Source organism: Triticum aestivum, chromosome 1B (assembly GCF_018294505.1).
Source record: "Triticum aestivum cultivar Chinese Spring chromosome 1B, IWGSC CS RefSeq v2.1, whole genome shotgun sequence".
Classification (NCBI taxonomy): Eukaryota; Viridiplantae; Streptophyta; class Magnoliopsida; order Poales; family Poaceae; genus Triticum; species Triticum aestivum.
In genome coordinates this window covers 346664029-346683019 of record NC_057795.1, presented here as the reverse complement: position 1 = coordinate 346683019, position 18991 = coordinate 346664029, and the positions used below count along the sequence as shown (strand labels likewise).

Below are 18991 nucleotides of genomic sequence, written 5' to 3'. Positions count from 1 at the left end.
GGAGCAGAGGCACAGAGCTAACTCGTTGGATGCAACAAGAAAGGGATCCACCAACACCACCTCGGGCTGCGTCTCAATAGGGGCCTCCCGGCGGCAGTGGAAGTGGAGGGGCTTGAGGACGAGCTAGGGCTTCAGCGAGAGTGGTTGTGGGAGAAGGTGGAGGTCGCCAATGGTCATGTCTGCCGTTCCATCTCGCCCGGAACCGCAGAAGTTCGCCGCCGTATGGTGCTTCCATCAGAGTTGACCAGCTTCGTCCTCCTTCGGTGTCCACTGTGGCTCCTCTGTGCCAGGGAACCACAACAGTTCACCGTCGTGGTGCTTGCCCTCGGGGACAACCAACTCCGTCCCCTGTCAGCGTCCACCGCGGAGACCGAACCACGCGAGGAAACCCAGCCGCGCCCATCGCCGCCGTTCCCACGGTAGAGCTCACGACCCCGCGCACGTGGAGCACCTAAGGGTGGCAAAAATTGAACCCCAATAGCAGTCGCGATGCGCCTTCCTCCTCCGATGCACCTTCCATCACCGTCAGTTGGATCCAATTTCTAGTCGCCACCGCCGCAGCCTATGCCCACCACGGCCCGCCTCCCCAACCATCTACCGCTGTTCGGGCCCCTCCCCTCCGTGCATCTAGAGGAGCCGGATCCTCTAACTTAGAAAAGGGAAGTCACTGTGCTACAGTGCTTGTCTAGTGTAAAATGAAGAAGAAATGTTTGAGACTATTAGCAGGTTATTTGCTTTTGGTAATTACTATAGATATAAAAAATCCAAAATGAATTTTATCTCACCATCAACTTGTTTGTATGTAATTACTATGAATGTACATACTAGATCTGTAATTTTAAAATCAGTTTAAGTTATTTTAGCCTTAATTGTATGGATTTGTAAAAGGAAAGTTAGGCTACTGTAACTTCTCTAACATCCCTTGTGTATGTTAGAGGATCCAGTTCCGCATCTAGCGCGGCCCTCGTCGGGATCCGCTGGCCCTTGCCGAATTAGAGGCGGTCGGGGGATTAGCTCGAGTGGGTGAGGAGGAAGGAGTGGGGAAGAAAAGTTGAGATAGAGGAGTGGAGGGGGGGCATTCACGCGGCTGGTTTCCTGGCCAAACGAGCATGTGGGATGATGTGGTGACTTTTTGTGCGGCAAAAATCATGCTAAAGATCAAACGATATGTAAGTCGTTCGGCCGGAGTGCTTCATGCCACACATATGGCATTTATCATTTGAGATTATTATTTGGTTGCTATTGATTAATATTTACACTTCATATGTATCTACTCCTCCATTCCTAAATATTTGTCTTTCTAAAGATTTCAACAAGTGACTACATACGAAGCAAAATGAGTGAATCTACATTCTAAAATATGTCTATATACATCTGTATGTGGTAGTCCATTTAAAATCTCTACAAAGACAAATATTTAGGGCGAATCAACCTGTGGTTGAGTTGGTTAGGTGGACAGTGGTATCCCCAACCCACCAGGGTTCAAATCCTGGTGCTCGCATTATTCCTGGATTTATTTTAGGATTTCCGGCGATGCGCTTTCAGTGGGAGGAGACGTTCCCGTCGACGACGAGGTGCCTACGGTGACTTCGTAAATCTCAAGATGATATGCCGGCTCAGTCTCTCGGAGATGCTCATAGGGGTAGGGTGTGTGTGTGTGCGTTCATAGGGATGAGTGTATGCGCGTGTATATGAGCGCTTGTGTCTGTACTGATGCTCAAAAAAAGACAAATATTTAGGAATGGAGGGAGTAGTAGATGGGGGCCAGGCTTGGGACAGACGTTTTACGCGCGTGGTTGAATGGCCGGCTGGTATCCGCGTCGGTTGTGGATTCTCTGCCTTGGTGTGGCAAAGGCAGAGATGAACAGTAACCTCTACCTCTGATCAGTTTCACCCGTCGGATTGGAAACCAATGTCCCAGATTGGATGGGTCACCAACAGTACTTGCTACCGTACAAACAAACAGTAATTTCATGTAAACAGTCATGGGACAGTACTTGCAGTGATCTCAGCCTTCCATTCTTGATCATGTGGCAAAGTCACCGGTGCCTTCACCATAGCAAGGCAGAGAATCCGCGTTCATCCACGTCCGTGGGCGGACAACGACTCTTTTTTAGGGCACCAGACCTGCCCTAACAACAGCCCACTGTTTTTTGCTCGAGAATTCCCCCTACGAAATTCGCGGATGGCTCCACGTACTTGCAGCTAGGAATCAACATGGCATGAGTTTTGCCGATGACCTTCCCACGTGTCACGAGTGTAAGACAATAAGTTTTGGGAACCAGCACAACCCTCTAGGGGTGGCTTATCTCATTATATATAATGGTTGTGTTACAATACGTACATAGGTACAGAAGTTATACATAGTCTAACACCCTCCCTCAATCTTAGCCACTTTCTAAAGAACTGAGAAGGGTAAGATTGCGCCTACAAGCCTCAAACTGTGGCAGTGGTAAAGGCTTAGTGAAGATATCTGCAAGTTGATCCTTAGACGAGATAAACTTGATCTGAAGTTGCTTATGTGATACACGTTCCCGTACAAAGTGATAGTCAACTTCAATGTGTTTCGTTCGGGCATGAAATACTGGATTTGCAGAAAGGTATGTAGCACCGATGTTATCACACCAAAGAATAGGAGGCTGTGGTTGAGACAAACCCAACTCCTGAAGCAAAGACTGCACCCAAATAATCTCTGCAGTAGCATTAGCCACAGCCTTGTACTCAGCTTCAGTACTGCTACATGACACAGTAGCCTGTTTCCGAGCACTCCAGGTGATCAAATTAGAGCCAAAGAATACTGCATAACCCCCCATGGATCGCCTGTCATCTGGGCTACCAGCCCAATCTGCATCAGAGAAGGCCGAAAGGACCCGAGAGGAAGTCGGCCGAATATGCATACCAAAAGTCAGGGTGAACTGAACATAATGAAGAATGCGTTTAACAGCAACCCAATGAGTATCTCTGGGAGCCTGAAGATACTGACAAACCCTGTTAACAGCATAAGAGATATCTGGTCTCGTGATCGTCAAGTACTGAAGTCCACCAACAATGCTTCTGTACTCTGTGGCATTCGCAGGAGACAAAAGCTCACCATCAACAGCTGTTATCTTGTCGGTAGACGACATGGGTGTGGTGGTCGGTTTGCACTTCAGCATGCCGGCTTTTTGTAACAACTCCAAGGAGTACTTCTTTTGCGTAAGGACAAGACCAGTAGCACGAGAAGTGACCTCAACTCCAAGAAAGTAGTGAAGCTTCCCAAGATCTTTGACCGCAAAATCAGCACCAAGAGAGCAGACAAGAGCATCAGCAGCATACTGAGAAGAGCTGACAAGGATAATATCATCGACATATACCAAAAGATACATAGTGACTTCTGGCTTCTGTAGAAGAAATAATGAAGTGTCAGCAGTGGACGGCACAAACCCATGAGCATGAAGGGCAGAGGCAAGGCGGGCATGCCAGGCACGAGGAGCTTGCTTCAAACCATATAGTGCTTTGGAAAGATGACAGATATAGTCAGGATGATCAGGATCAGAGAAACCAGGCGGCTGTTTCATATAAACCTCTTCCACCAAAAATCCATGTAGAAAAGCATTCTGCACATCAAGTTGACGAAGGGACCAACCACGAGAAACAGCAATGGAGAGAAGAAGCCGAATAGTGGTAGGCTTGATGACAGGACTGAAGGTGTCCTCATAGTCAAGACCATGACGCTGCCGAAAACCGCGAGCAACAAGTCGCGCTTTGTAACGCTCAATAGATCCATCCGAATGCTTCTTCACTTTGAATACCCATTTTGAGTCAATAACATTTACCCGTGGTGGTGGAGGAACGAGAGTCCATGTCTTGTTACGAAGAAGAGCATGAAACTCCTGCTCCATAGCCTCTCGCCAATGTGGAATGCGCAGGGCAGCCTGATATGAGCGAGGCTCAGAAGATGGATCCGCAACAGCAGCAGCCAAACAAGCAGCCAACCAAGCAACCGTACCATCCGTACGTTCCTTAGGTTTGAAAATGCCACTGCGACTGCGTGTATGTGGTCGAGACACAGGAACCACCGAGGTCGACGGAGCAGCCTGCAACGGGCTGGAGGACGGCGACGTTGATGAGTCAGCCGGTGACGAGGAGCCAGGCACGGTAGCCTCGGACTCAGTCGGCGAAGAAGGCCGGCCCACCGGCGAAACCGGCAGAGCAGACGAAGCAGCTGGCGACTCCGGCATCCCAGACCGGGCCGATGGCGAGCTCGGCATAGTGGGCCGTGGCGCGGCCGGTGTCGCGGGCCGATCCGCTGATGAAGGCGACGTGAGGACCCGAGCCGCGGGCGAAGACGGCGTGACGGGCCGAGCCACGGGCGACTCGGCGGCCGCTGGCGAAAAAGGCCGAGCCGCTGGAGACTCGGCGATCACTGGCGTAGCAGACCGAGCAGTGGAGATGCTCGGCGCGACGGGCTCGTCGGGTGACCATGCATGGGCACGCGAATCGATGCCATGCAACAGAGGGCGATCGACATGCCCACCAGAAGACGACGATGATGATGGTGAATCCTCCAACAGCTCCAAACGAGCTCCACGTCCGGTTCCTGCACCATGGTTAGGTAACAGCAAAGGAGAGTATGCAACATCATGAAATTGGTCAGAAGCAACAGAGGATGAATGCAGGGATGGTGGTTCGACAGTGGACACAGGAAGGTTGGCAAAGGGAAAAACATGCTCATCAAACACGACGTCCCGAGATATATAGACACGATTAGTGGGAACATGAAGACATTTGTAACCTTTATGAAGAGAGCTATAGCCAAGGAAAACACACTTCTTAGAACGAAACTCAAGCTTGCGCTTGTTATATGGACGAAGATGCGGCCAGCAAGCACACCCAAATACCTTGAGAAAGGTATAATCAGGTTGTTCATTAAGGAGAACCTCAATGGGAGTCTTCATGTTTAAAACACGAGTAGGAGTACGATTGATGAGAAAGCATGCAGTGGTGAAAGCATCACTCCAAAACCGAAACGGAACAGATGCATGGGCCAAAAGAGTAAGACCAGCTTCAACAATATGACGATGCTTACGTTCGACTGAATCATTCTGCTGATGTGTATGTGGACATGCTAAACGATGAGCTATCCCAAGCGACTGAAAGAAGGAGTTGAGGTTGCGATACTCGCCCCCCCAGTCCGACTGGACATGAACAATTTTGTGCTTGAGAAGACGTTCAACATGTTTTCGAAACTGAACAAAAATATCAAACACATCAGATTTGCGTTTAATAAGGTAAAGCCAGGTAAAGCGACTATAAGCATCAACGAAACTGATATAGTAATTATGACCACTGACAGAAGTCTGAGCAGGACCCCATACATCTGAAAACACAAGTTCTAACGGATGTTTCACCTCACGACTGGACTCCGAAAAAGGAAGTTGATGACTCTTCCCCTGCTGACAAGCATCACACACTGCTACATCTTTATTACTAGACAAACTAGGAAGCTCATGACGACGCAAAATATGACGGACAATAGGTGTGGCCGGGTGACCAAGACGAGCATGCCACTGTGACGGAGAGACCCGAACTCCACTGAAAACGCGAGCGACGCCAGGATGCTCCAGACGGTAGAGGCCCTGGCACAACCGCCCACTAAGAAGAATGTCCCTCATGCCCCGATCCTTAATAAAAAGATCAAAAGGGTGAAATTCACAAAGCACATTATTATCACGTGTGAGTTTAGGAACTGAAAGAAGATTGCGGGTCACAGATGGAACGCGAAGAACATTGCGAAGCTGAAGACTCCTATTGGCATGTCTAGTGAGAAGAGATGCTTGACCAATATGAGAGATGTGCATACCTGCTCCATTGGCGGTGTGGATCTTGTCGGAGCCATGATAGGGTTCACGAGTGTGAAGCTTCCCCATCTCGCTGGTCAGATGCTCTGTCGCCCCAGAGTCCATGTACCAGTGTGGATCGATGGAGTAGGACTGAGTGTGTCCCTGGTGCTTCTGCGGTGCGGGACGATCAGCCATGGTGACCTGACGGGCATTGTTGCGTGTATCTTTACCGTCATTGCCAAGACCAAGGAAGCTTCGCTGGAAGCGCTTATGACACTTGGAGGCCCAGTGCCCATCGCGGCCACAAAGCTGACACACACGTGGACCGCCAGCCCCCGGTAAGGTCGCAGTAGGTGGGGGGGCCGAGGCGGGCGACGGTGGCAGCCCCAAGGGAGACCGGGGTGATGAAGAAGAGCGGCCACCCTTGGTGGCGACGTTGGCCGAGAGAGAGCCAGTGCCCTGGTGCGGCGAGTCTCGACCCGTTGCTCAGTGAGAAGAAGCCGAGAGAAAACCTCGTGTGCCAACATGGGTGTCGAGTTACCCCGCTCGTTGATGATCTCGACTAAGGCATCATACTCCTCATCAAGACCATTGACAATAAATGAGTTGAACTCGGAGTCGGTGAGGGGTTGTCCAATGGAGGCCAATGTGTCGGCAAGGCCCTTGACCTTGTTGTAGAACTCAGTGGCCGTAGAGTCAAGCTTCTGACACTCTCCAAGCTGACGACGGAGTGCAGAGACACGAGCCTGTGACTGCGCTGCAAAGGTGCGCTCAAGGATGGTCCAGGCCTCATGAGACGTCTTCACGAAGACAACAAGGCCGGCAACTGCCGGCGAGAGCGACCCCTGGATGGAGGAGAGGTTCGCCTGGTCCTGCCCCGTCCAGACGCGATGGGCCGGATTGTAGACCGGACCGTGCACGTTGTCTACCAGCGCGGGTGGGCAGGGAAGCGATCCGTCGACGTAGCCTAGCAGGTAGTGACTCCCCAAGAGCGGGAGAACCTGCGCACGCCAGAAGATGTAGTTGTCTGCGGAGAGCTTGATGGTGATGAGATGACCGAAGTGAAACGGCGGCGGCGAAGACGATCCCATCGAGGAGGCTGCCTGGGGTGCAAACACCATGGAGGCAGCCGGAGGCACCGAAGCCGATGCAGGAGGAGGCGGGACCGCAGCCAGGGCGGGCGCCGCAAAGCCGCAAGGCCCGCGGCCGGGGCGGACGCCGCCAACCCCGCCAGCGGGGCGGTGTGATCCGCTCGCGGCAGGAGCGGCGGGACGACGCCTGCGGAATCCGCAGCGGACGGCGGCGCCGCGGTGTGGACCACGAGGTCACGCCCGAGCGAGGGCGCCGGCGGCGTGGAGAAGACGGAGCCGATGCTCCTTGTCCCGATCGGAGCCGGAACGGAGACGGCATCGAGCGGGAGGTTGAGCAGAGCCGCAAGAGAGGCCGGGAGGAAGCCCGCAGCAGTGGAACCGGTGGTGGCGGCGCTCGACATGGCGGCGGCGCGATCGGTGGCGCGGCGGCGGCGGTGAAGGCGGCGGCGGTGAAGGCGGCGGCGAAGGCGGCGGCGGCTGCGGCGGCGGTGCGGGTATTAGGGTTTAGAAGCGGAAGCGATCGTAACCTAGCGTGATACCATGTAAGACAATAAGTTTTGGGAACCAGCACAACCCTTTAGGAGTGACTTATCTCATTATATATAATGGTTGTGTTACAATACGTACATAGGTACAGAAGTTATACATAGTCTAACAACGAGTACCCTTTCGAAGGAGGTTCTAAAACGACTCCTCAGTCGCTGGGTTCACGGTCTTCTCACGCGCTGCCGCAAGCCTGCAAACCGGCGGCCATGGCTCGCAGAATACGGCGCGACACCGGCGAGTGGTTTCCCAGGCAGAAACTAATAACTATGGCCGTGCCCACCGGTTCAGCACCTCCCCGGCTCCCGATAAATTCCGGCCGGTCGCACGAGCCGCCGCTCCAGGCCTGCAGCTTCTCCACGCCCCAAGAGAAGAGATACCATCAAAAAGAGAGAACTTCAGCAGGAGATCCAGGCGCGCGTGAAGGCTTTCATTTTTGCTGTGCTGCCCGTCAGCCATGGACGTGTACATTTCAGAGGAGTACGTGATCCAGCGGCGCGCCGAGAAGAGGGCGGCGGCTCGGAGGGCGGCCACTGCCGACGGCGTCAAGGAGGAGGCCGGGAGGAGCCGGTGGACGGCGTCGTGGGCGGACGCTGCGCAGAAGAAGGGCAATGCAGATGCCAGCGCCAACGCCATTGCCAATGCAGCTGAGTGGAGCTCAAGGAGCGGCGATGAGGTCATTCTTGCCTATTTATCGGCGTAGGTGTCGTAGTCCGGTTGCCTCTGTTGCCAATGGCCAAGATGGTCCACCAGTAGATCACCAGATTTTGTGCTCAGCACTTGCTGAATCGGCAAAATTTGCCTGGCCGTAATTAGCCGAGCCATTTGTACATTGTATGACTGGGCAAAAGGCTCAGTTCACTTCAGGGTCAAATTCTTTGCATTCATTCCTCAGAGAGCGTCCCAGAATCTTCTGCTCTTCCGGTTGCGTGTGTTGCCAATGACCAAATGGTCCATGAGTAGGTACATCAGTAGTTCACTAGATTTTGTAGCCACCACTTGCCGAATCGGCAGATTTCCCTTGCTCGTAATTAATTTGCTGAGCCATTTGGACATGTTTTATAGGACAAACGGTTCAGTTCACTTCAGGGTGAGCTTCTTTGTAGTCATTTCTCAGAGAGCGTCGAAGGATCTTCTGCTCATCCTGTCACTCAACCCACATCTATCTAGAAATCTACAGTCCCTGTTGCAGTTGGTCATCAAAAGGGTAAAATTTCAAATACCCTGGTCCCGAATCTGAACTAGATTGCAGGGACTCAAGTAACTCTATTGGTAAACTAGACAGCAAAATTGCATTCAGTGGTTCTGAATCTGAACTAGATTGCAGAAAACAGTGCAACATAAGTGAGAAAGTTATTGCATGTACTTCAAACATACAAATGATGGAACAAAATTGAGCAGACCGGTCAGGCAATGGCCAGATGGTACATAAGTAGGTTTTGTGGCCAGCACTCAGCACTTGCTGAATCAGCAGATTTGCCTAGCTGTAAATTACTGAGCCCTTTTGTACATTGTTTGGTTGGGCAAAAGGTTCGATTCAGGGTGAAATTCTTTGCGGTCATTTTTACAGATAGCATCAAAGAAGGATTTCTCATCTTACTTGTAACCAAGACGGCAAAATTTCACATTTCATGGTTCTGAACCTGAACTAGATTGCAGCAACTAAAGAAAATCTACTGGTAAACAAGACGGCAAAATTTCACATTCTGCAATCCTGAATCGGAACTAGTTTGCAGAAAACAGTGTAAAAGAAGATGAAATGTTATTGCCTGTGCTTCAAATATACAAAATGATGGAACAAAATCGAGCAGCCGGGTCAGGAGTCAGGACTTGCGCACCGATGAATACCCAAGCCTGTGCTCACTCTGCGCAGGAGCAGTGACATACAGCACGACAGATGCGCCCAGTAGTAAGACAACAAGGGCAGTGAAGTTTACCAGCAGGGCTTCTGAGCTGTATTTGCCCAGACCCGTGGCCTGAAGGAAAGTGAGCTTCTCCAGGAACCCCAGCTCGGCCGCGAGCAGCGCCAGCACGTAGACCACGAGCCCAGCACGAACATGCCATGGGAGCACGGCACGTCGGAGTGTCGGCGAAGCGCCGGGAAAGAAGAAGGTGAGAAAGCCAGATACCCACTGAAAGATGGCATCAGAACATTAAGGTTTCAGGTAATAATACACAAACAAAGCTGAAACTAGTTATTTTCAAACAGTTATCTTGATTATATACCACAAACATAACCACCATTTCTGAAGAAGAATAACGACTGGGGATTTGATCAACATGAGGACGTGTATGTTTAAAAATTAATTTATTGATGCTTCAGAATGATCTCATCTTGTAAGAGTGAATCACGTCTGACACAATTAACACATATCGCCAATCTATAGCTGTGAGGACACTTAGCTGGCTTATGGATATAAGTAGGACAATATACTTGCATAATTGATACCCCAATGTCACTAATGGGGATTAACCTTGTCAGCAGATGGTTTAAAGAAACAGAACCCGTCTGAGAAATTTTAGTATGAATTGCCCTAAGATCCTCCATTAGTTGGGAAGTATCCTTCATCATGTCAAACACCGTGGGAGCTCTGTTCTAGTGCTTATTGCTTTGGTTATCGTCAAAGAAAATATTCTCTTCTTTTTTAGGGAAAGAATTCCCTCTACAGATGGAGCACAGCATCACAGATTTCAAAGCTTCAAATTCACTGAGCAATTCGGTGTCTCCCATGGTGCCGGCTCATAGTGGAGAACTCCTTGGAGAACTAACACTACTGTGTTACTAGAATTTACAGATGCAACAAATAAATGCAAATAACTTTTTTTTTGGAACAATCCAAATAACTACGGTTATTCAAATTCCAAGATTCACAGAATATGGAATCACCAAATGCTAATGGCTCATGCGGATTACCTGTAAACCATACAAAATGATAGTGCCAAGTCCAACCCAGGAGTGTAAGCTGTATAGATTAGCGATTCCACTTTCATTGTGAAACTTGAAGGCAGCATATACCCCGAACGATCCCAGAAAAAGCGCAACGGCATGAAGAATCAAATGGACCGTCTTATTTGTGTCATGGCTCCATGGCAATGTTTTGTAGCTCATTATGGCTGCAGAAAAACTACAAGTAGCTTGATCAGACATGTTTAATCCTCCTCATCACGGAAAACCCATCAAGGAAGAGAAGAGAACCTAACCTTCACTCCCAATGATGATGAATCCGATCAGCATAAGGACAGGATGAACCTGCATAGCAGTGAGCTTATAACATTATGAATTTTCACGTAAACAACGCTATGAATTTGAGCACAACCAAAATTCCCTTGACTGAGCTTATAACATTAGCCATTAGGAAATTGCTTTTGCTCAAAATAGGGAACACTATATCAATCCCAACCCACCTTTTATGGGCATGGCCCTTAGAATGCACTTATGTGCCGGTATTACATTTACACGGAATTACATGTGCTCTTCTTCCAACAGTAAATGCATATGGTTTATTTCCATACGGACAAAAAAGGGCAAGCATTGGATCATCAAGTTTCATGACTAGATCCAGGTAAGACGAGAACGGGCTAGCACGCTACAGTATTGCGACCAAAAACAGAGGACGCCACCATTAACCTCCACGCATGTGCCATTAACCAGGCTCAAGCGGTGCCTACGCAGGCGAAGGCATGAATTTCACAGCAATTAAAGATCCCACCTAACCAAGGACCGGATGAAATGCCGTATCCACCAGTGATCCATCAACGGAGAGCTAGGGAGAAGCGGAGGCTGTTGGTTCTTACGTACGTTAAAGATGAGCCCCTTGTTGGTGGGGGAGCTGAGGGCGAGGCCGCCGCGGAAGTGGACGCACCACAGCAGCACGAGCGCCGCCGCCGTGGCTGCGAGCGCGCGCGCCGCCTTGGCCGGCGCCGGCACGGCCATCTCGTCAGGCGACGGAGAGGACAAACTCTTCCCTTTGTAAAGTCAAACTCCTTGCTGTCCAGTCCATGAGCGTGTTGGGGTCTGGTTGGTAGGCAGGGCTTGGGCAAAAACGACACTTTCTGTAATTGGGCCTCAAGCAGAATGGGCCGAATAGATCCAGTTAATTCTGTTAATGTGTGTTTAGCTAGGCCTCTTTTCGGTTTCTCAAAAACAAAAGTTAGGCCTCTTTTCGATCCTACTGCTGTTCTTTTTTCTTCGGATCAGAAAGGTGTGGTGTCTTACACTTCTCAAAAAGGAAAAGAAAAACAAAGGCGCGGTGTATTTACCCAATAAAAAATAAGTGTAATATATCCTAAAAATGCAGGTATTATGTTTCAGTTTACTTGGGGGGAAAGGGTGTTATCTGTTACTATTTCAGTTCATTTTTTATTTTATTTTGCCGGAGATTTTCAGTTGATTTGAACCAACGATTCGATTCTGAAAAGTAGATGTTCGGAATGCGCCGTTTGTCGAAGCAGTTCATCGTATATTGTGAGTCTTGTGACATGGCATTGTGTGCTGCCGATATGAACTCTGAGGTGCCCGGAAGAAAAAACTCTGAGGCAGTCACCGTCTAGCAGCAGAGCCAGAAAGGAAAATCGTCCAGTACAACCAACCGAGGCCGGCCCCCGTAGCTTTCCTTGAGCAGAGAAAACCACACCTGAACGTACGCCGAAAAGACGAACTGACGAGGACGGCACGTACACCGTACTCATCACAGATTCTGCGGCACACGGAAAAAGTCGCACTTCAACGAACGGCGAACTGCTACGGACGCGCTGGACAGCACAGGAACAGACCGATAATCCGTGGAAGGTAGTACGTATATAGAACTGGACAAGCCGGTAGAGTCTGACGACAGTGGGTGCGGTGGTCGCGAGATCGAGATCGCGCCCGCCAGCGAGGCGGCACCCACCTAACCTTGGAGCTACCCCGACCAGCCGGACGCGCACGCCCGAGAATTCCTGAATGCGACCATGTACGCGCGCGGCGTCGCCTTTTCTCCGAATTAGTTTGCTGTTTTCGCTGGCTCCTGCCATGCCTTCAAAGTTCAGTCTCGTGCACCGCACGTACCTGCTCACTGTTTTTCTACTGTAAACTTGCTGGTGAAGTACTCTTACTGCTCACTCTGTAGCAACTGATGGGCTGGCCTGGCTCTACTCATTGATTCAAGCACGGCCCTGCTTTCAATTCCCTCGCGGGCACTGCTTCCGCATTTCAGTACCTAGCTTCGGTCTGCAGCTATCCTTTAACTCAACCTGTGTACAGTACGTACGTTGGCCCTACGCCTTATTAACCTTCTGAGCCAGGCACAAGCCCCGGGTGCAGGAAATTCTGCTGCCCCGGCAACCCCCTTTCCATCTGGAAGCATTCAGAACTTGTGATCTCGCATTCTGCGTGCAGTTAACTGGCCCCTGCGCACTGCAGACCAAATGTTCTCTGACGATGTAAAGCGATCTACGTACTATTTACTTCGCGGTACATCTTGGAAAACTCCCGACGGCGTTGATATCCTTCTGTTCTTGCCCGGATCCATGCGAAACTCTGGCAGCAAAGTGCCCGCATGCTCTTTTGCCTCCGTTTCGAAAGAAAAAAAAAAGTGCCCGCATGCAGAGTGTCTTCTTCACTTCTTCTCCGACCTTGAAGGCAAGCTCACAGCTCAACTGCTCAGCATAAAGCAGGATGTGCGAAAGGCTTTGTTGCCATGGCATCTTTTTTTTTATCTGGAACACCTTGCATTCCAATTACGGGGGACCGACTATATCGGCGGTCACAGCACGGATTACATCGACCGGGAAGTCCGACAGCCACATACGTATGCTGCTCGGATTACCACTCGAACCAAGGGCCGCCAACAAATGTGCTGGCCTATTACATGACCGAGGACAGTGCATTACTTGGTACTGGATAAAGCCTAGCCGTAACAGAAATTTTGCTTCACAGAAGAGAACTCCCAGTGGGCCACGGTCCTGCCCGGAGGAAGACACAGCTTGCTGCAGGGTCATGCAATCCGTCTCAAACACTACGCGTCCCATGCCCTGTGCTTCAGCGAGCTTGATAGCATGGATTAGGGCCTCCGCCTCCGCCTGCAGCGCTGAACTTTGGTGAACCAGCTTCCCCGCTGCAGCTAGAAGAACCCCGCCCTCCGTGTCCCGTGCAATCGCTCCCCATCCACCCTCCCCTGTCGCAGGGTTAAGAGCTGCATCAAGGTTTATTTTTATGAACCCCACCCGCCATGGCATCTTTTTGGTTGCTCGCGTGTGAATTTCAAGTCTAGACGTCCATGCAGGCACAACCCATGCATTGATGCATGTTTGCTAGTACTATACGTCTATACCAACTTAGGTTCTGGCTAACTGTGATTTAACAGCTTACTGACAGGCTATAGGTGCTAGAGATAAGTTAGCATCAAGTCTCGTTCACGCGCGGCACTTTGCAGGCAACAAGCAGGAAAATGTCGTTCTCAATCTGAATCCGGGGTCGCCGCCATTGGAAGCAACAGTAACATTTCCTACGAAAAAGGCAGCAGCAGTAACATGCCACCTGCCCACCTTAATACGTGCTGAGCCAAATGAAGGATCGTGTTCACCGTCAGCTTGTGAGAACGGAAGTGTGAAGCATCACTATTATCTCAGTTAAAAAGAACATATGTAGTCATACTAGTATTACAAATACAGCGAAAGAGCAGGCTGGTGAAAGAATGGAAAATGAATGGATCTGGACATAGATCATGCACGCTTTTTCACCGCCCCGGGCCGTGCTCCAGCAAATCCAGCGCCCGGATCGATCTGAATCTGATCCTGCGTAACGGTGATTCCACTTGCAGCAGATCCGGTGTGCAGTCTATACTCGTTTACAGCTAGACAGCTAGTGTCGTCATCCGTGTCCACAAATTTTCAAGGCACGATCAGCGGTTGACTACCGGACTAGTACGCGACACTTCTCTGCACGATGCGTGCATCCAGCTGCTTGCAACTCGATCGCACTACTATACGGCCAACCGGCGGAAATGATGGCGGCCTAGACTCGACCGATGAGACAAGCGCGTACAGGCCGGACCTGTTGCGATCTGAGAAACCAACTCGCCCGAAAAAAGGATCGCATCGGGCGATCAAGGAGGCGACCGGAATCCCTTGCGCGCCGCCGGTGACGCCGCCGGTTCCCTCTCTCTCCGTCGGCCGCTCCGGCGGCGGGAGGGAGGGGGAACCACGGGTCTGTTCGCTAGGTGGGTGTGTGGTAGGGTTAGGGTTGAGGGAGACGCTGCCGAGGCCGTTGCGGTGGTGTCGTGTCGGAATAAGTTTCTCCGGGCTCTGTTCGCAGTCAGGCGAGGCTTTTGCCTTCGTCTAGGAGCCAGCGGTGTTGGGGATCCCCGGATCTCGTCGAGGTCGCGGGCTATGGTGGTTGAAGGTCCATCGGCACTGGCCGTTTGGATCCTCAGATGGGCGATGGATGCAGGGAGACGAAGACCTTTCTTCTTTCTTGTTGGTATGATTTGTTGCTGTTGTTCTTCTCCTTCCTCTGCGCTAATGCTGGTGGGAGATCCTGCTTTGTCCGGGCGGATGGCCCGGCCGCGGTGCTGGACCGGTCGGATGACTCGAGTTCTCTTCCTTTCGGAAGGGACACTTTTCGCGGTACTCAAAGCCAAAGATGGCGACGACTGTTGCAGGTGTGTTGGATTGATGTCCATGCCTTCTCAGCGCTGGTGTCAAGAAAGGAGGAAGCAGCGTGGCGGCAATTGTACCGTGGTCGAAGATGATGACCTTTTTGCGACTGGTTGCAAATCCTTCTGCTGCAGGGGTCTTCTCTCAAGATTCAGGGATGATGACACAGGGCTCCGGAGATCTTCTTGTGTTATGGTTGTCTTAGGGTACTCTAGGTGTTCATGGTCCTTTGTGTTTGCGTTTCAGTGTGATTGTAAGAATCAACTACTTTGTACTGATTCGTAATTGGAATGAAATTTTCTAAAAAAAAAAAGAGACAAGCGCGTACCCGGCCACGAGACACGATCGATCGATGGATCACGCACGAGGAGCATCATCGCGCCCGTCGCACGTCTCGGGGTTTTGATCGTCCGCCTCAGGAAAACGGAGCAAAACTGTGAGGTGAGGTCAGCGCGGTGCCATCACGGGATAACGCTTCGTGCCATCTTCCGTCGATAGAGCAAACAGCCCCGCAGGCACCCGGATCACGGCATGGCGACGGTTTCCGGAGTTCGGCCGTCGAGCGAGCTGAGACTTTTTTTTTTTTCGAAACCGTGGCAAAAGGATTGTTACAATAGTTTGTTACTATATTAATTAAGCAGAGAGGAGAGTTTGTTACAATAGTCACTCTTACACGGCATGAAAGATTACTCGCACACAATAATAGACCCTAGTTTCTTTGCTCCGGCAGTGACCCAAAGATTTGTCTTGTTAGTGATTGTAGTGAGCAAGACTGGCGGTGGTGCGCTCTTATGCCGGAAAACCCGAGCATTTCTTTCGGTCCATATGGTCCATGACACGAGCATGGTCAGCGAGGCCATTGCTTTTCTGTCGGGGACTCCTGCGCCGGTTCGATTTGTCCACCAATTCTTGACGAAACCATCCAGATGCCACAAGGAGGTGTACAATTGTTCTAGACGGAATTTCTCAGTGACCATCTTCCAAAGCCGTATGGAATAGCGACACCTAAAGAAGAGACGTGGCCCACACTCTTGCTCCCTGAGCGAGCTGAGACTTGGCGTAGTACTTGAAGAGGGCACGTTAAGCACAGGAATTGAGTGGCAGGCATCACCTAAGATCCAGGCGTGCTCGGACCCTCAGGAATTGAGCGGCCACTGTAGCCGTATCTGCCGCGTGGCCTGGCTAGCAGTAGGCAGTAGCAGAGCCCTTCCGTTGCATTGCACTGTGCCGATCGACCAGCGTTCGATGCATGAACAGTGGGAGAGCTCCCGCAGAGCTGGAGCGTGGCATCAATTAGCTGACAGCTCGGGAGGAGAGAAGTCTGATTTAAACCTTGAGGTTGTAGAGTTCGTCGCAAATGAACCTTCACCTCTAAATCCCTGAAGTTTGTACCCTGTTCTTTTTAATCTCGGTCGTTTTCAACCCTCAACCAATCCCAGATCTGTTTGTAGGGACAATCCCGGTCGGGATCGCTTGTTTCTCTCAATGACAACCTGAGCCTACATGTCATCTCCATCTTCTTCATCTAACTCTCTCTTTTCTTTCCCTCTTGGCGCGAGCCCATGCAAACCGGGCAGCAATCCAGCATACGTTGGTTCTTGTGCGCGGACTAAGCGAGTGTGTCGGCCACATGTAGGAGTGCTCGGAAGGAGGTGTCGTCGATCTGATCTCCACATCGATCGAGCTCTTGGATATTAGATGCAATGCTACAGTTGAGCTTGCATGGTCAATCTCGTACGTGCCTTCCTTCACATCATCGATTCCAACACAAGTTATACAAACCACAAGCTGACATGCATGTGGCTGTCCAAGCCGGTCCTCATCTTCCTCCTGCTCGCCGTCTCCACGGCGGCGACCAGCGGCAAGCCTCTACACACGACGAAATCATGCGTGGCGCGGCCGGTGCTCTTCACCACGCCGGCCGCCGTCCTCGACCTCTCTGCCCCGGCCACGTCGCAGTGCAGCGGCCAGCAGGCATACGACGACCGTGACGCTCTCCGCCAACTCCACTGACGGTAGCAACCTGTTGTCCGTGGTCTCGTTCGCCGCCACCGCCACCTTCGGGGCCGCCCCCTCAGGCGACGTTGGCGTCGCCGGGCTTGTACGCTCCAGCGCTTCGTTCCCGATCCAGGTGGCCAGCACACAGAAGGTGGTGAACCTGCTGACCGTGATCTGCCTACTGAGCGACGACAGGACCCTGTTCAGCAGCAACATCGTGGGCGTGGCCATCTTCGGCGGCTGCCCTCGCGGCCATGGCGGACCGGCTGTCCATCACGATGCTCCTCTCCGACGGCGTTTCGCTCCGGCAGCCCTTCGCTGGGAACCCCGACTACTTCGTGATCGCGCCAGCGTCGCCATCGACAGGACGCGTGTGGCGGCCTCCGTCTCCGTCGAGCTTGTGGTCGGCCTTTCCAACACGACTAGCAACTGCAACAGGTGTTGCCCCATCAATGCGCTGCCACCATTCACGTATGGCGAGTTGTCCGGCTCAGGTGTGATGGGATACCGCACATATCAGTTGCATTGGCGGTGGGGGCAGGAGTCGTGGATTGAAGAAGGACATGACATGTGGGCCAGGGTTATAAGTGAGAGTAGAGATTGATCCTGACTTGGATCATCTTTTTCCCTGTGCGCCAAATGGATTCAGGGTTAAGATAGGTCGGGATCCTGAGTACAGGGTACATACTTCAGGGAATTAGAGGTGAGGGTTCATTTGTGACGAGCTCTATAATCTCAAGGTTTAAAACAGACTTCACTCAGCTCGGGAGTGTTAAACAACGTGAGAGGAAGTATGCGCCTGAGGACATAAGTGCCGAAGCTTGTAGCATAGGATAGAATAGGAGTTTGTTATAGTTTATATTCTTGTTATCTTGAATATCTATCTCTAGTCTATCCCTTGTTCTCCAAGATTGTAATCCCAACAACTTGTACGCTATCAGGGAGGTCGCGATCCTGTCTATAAACACGAAGTTGTCGGCCTTGGCAAAGGCACGACGTTCCCAGCCTTTCTCACATGGTAATCAGAGCCTAACTCTTCCATCCATCTAGCCCTAGCCTTCCATCGCACAAGCTTCCGCCATGGCATCCTCCAGCTCATCCAACTCTACCCTCACCGGCCAAATTACCGAGAAGCTCACCCGCACAAACTTCATCCTCTGGCGCATGCAGATCACGCCGCAGCTCAGAGGCGCGGGAGTCTATGGCTACGTTGACGGCAGCACGCCGGAACCAGCCAAGACCGTCGTCACCAAGGACAAGGACGGGAAGGAGACGGCCGCACCAAACCCCCTTCATCCGATCTGGTTCCGGGAAGATCAGCAGGTACTTGGTTATCTTCTGAACAATCTTTCCAAGGAGGTACTCGTGCAGGTGACCTCGATCTGCCATGCACAGGAGCTCTGGACAGTGCTGGCGAACATGTTTTCGTCCCAGTCGCTGTCTCGCATCAACAACATCCGCGTTGCCCTTGCGAACGCACAGAAGGGAAACCAGTCCGTTGCCGGCCTTCTTCGCGCACATGCGCTCCCTCGCCGACGAGCTTGCTGCTGCAGGCAAGCCACTCGACGACGACGAGCTCATCTTCTACATCACGGCCGGCCTCGACATGGAGTATCAACCCCTCGTCTCCGCCCTCGACGCCCGCACTCAGCCGGTCACCCTTGATGAATTGTATGCTCAGATGAGCAACTTCGATCAAAGGGTGGCACTGTTCCAGGGCACAAACTCTGGTGGTGGCGGCTTCAAGTCTTCTGCTAACGCCGCTATGCGTAGCCGAGGTGGTGGCTCACGCTACCGCGGGCCAACCCGCGGCAAAGGAAACAACAGCAACAACACCCACGGCGACCGCGGTGATCGCGGCGACCGCGGTGACCGCGGCGACTCTCGCGGCAGTGGTGGCCG

The 18991-nt window shown here is 51.6% G+C and overlaps 1 protein-coding gene and 1 pseudogene across 2 annotated transcripts; one reads left to right on the top strand and one right to left on the bottom strand.

Annotated features, from left to right (window-relative positions):
- Positions 1 to 8324: 8324 nt before the first annotated feature.
- Positions 8325 to 11467, bottom strand: LOC123123154 (probable ascorbate-specific transmembrane electron transporter 1). Of its 2 annotated transcripts, XM_044543626.1 has the most exons (5): positions 11256 to 11461; positions 10658 to 10706; positions 10371 to 10570; positions 9394 to 9588; positions 8325 to 8639 (listed from the first exon to the last, which is right to left on the bottom strand). In XM_044543626.1, the coding sequence occupies exons 1-5, from the start codon at positions 11388 to 11390 to the stop codon at positions 8631 to 8633; spliced, it is 588 nt and encodes a 195-aa protein (XP_044399561.1). In that variant the 5' UTR covers positions 11391 to 11461; the 3' UTR covers positions 8325 to 8630. The 2 variants fall into 2 exon arrangements, with proteins under 2 accessions (XP_044399561.1, XP_044399553.1); XM_044543618.1 differs by lacking the exon at positions 8325 to 8639 and having other exon boundaries at positions 9033 to 9588; positions 11256 to 11467.
- A 7180-nt stretch (positions 11468 to 18647) lies between these two features.
- Positions 18648 to 18786, top strand: LOC123151296 (uncharacterized; annotated as a pseudogene).
- The last annotated feature ends 205 nt before the right edge of the window (positions 18787 to 18991 follow it).

Excerpts from the sequence above, each read along its gene's own strand:
- LOC123123154 (XM_044543618.1), bottom strand. The coding sequence starts at position 11,390 with ATGGCCGTGCCGGCGCCGGCCAAGGCGGCGCGCGCGCTCGCAGCCACG. Across the intron at positions 10,571-10,657 it reads CATCATCATTGGGAGTGAAG|CCATAATGAGCTACAAAACA; the intron begins GTTAGGTTCTCT and ends GTTTTTCTGCAG. Across the intron at positions 9,589-10,370 it reads TCATTTTGTATGGTTTACAG|TGGGTATCTGGCTTTCTCAC; the intron begins GTAATCCGCATG and ends GCCATCTTTCAG.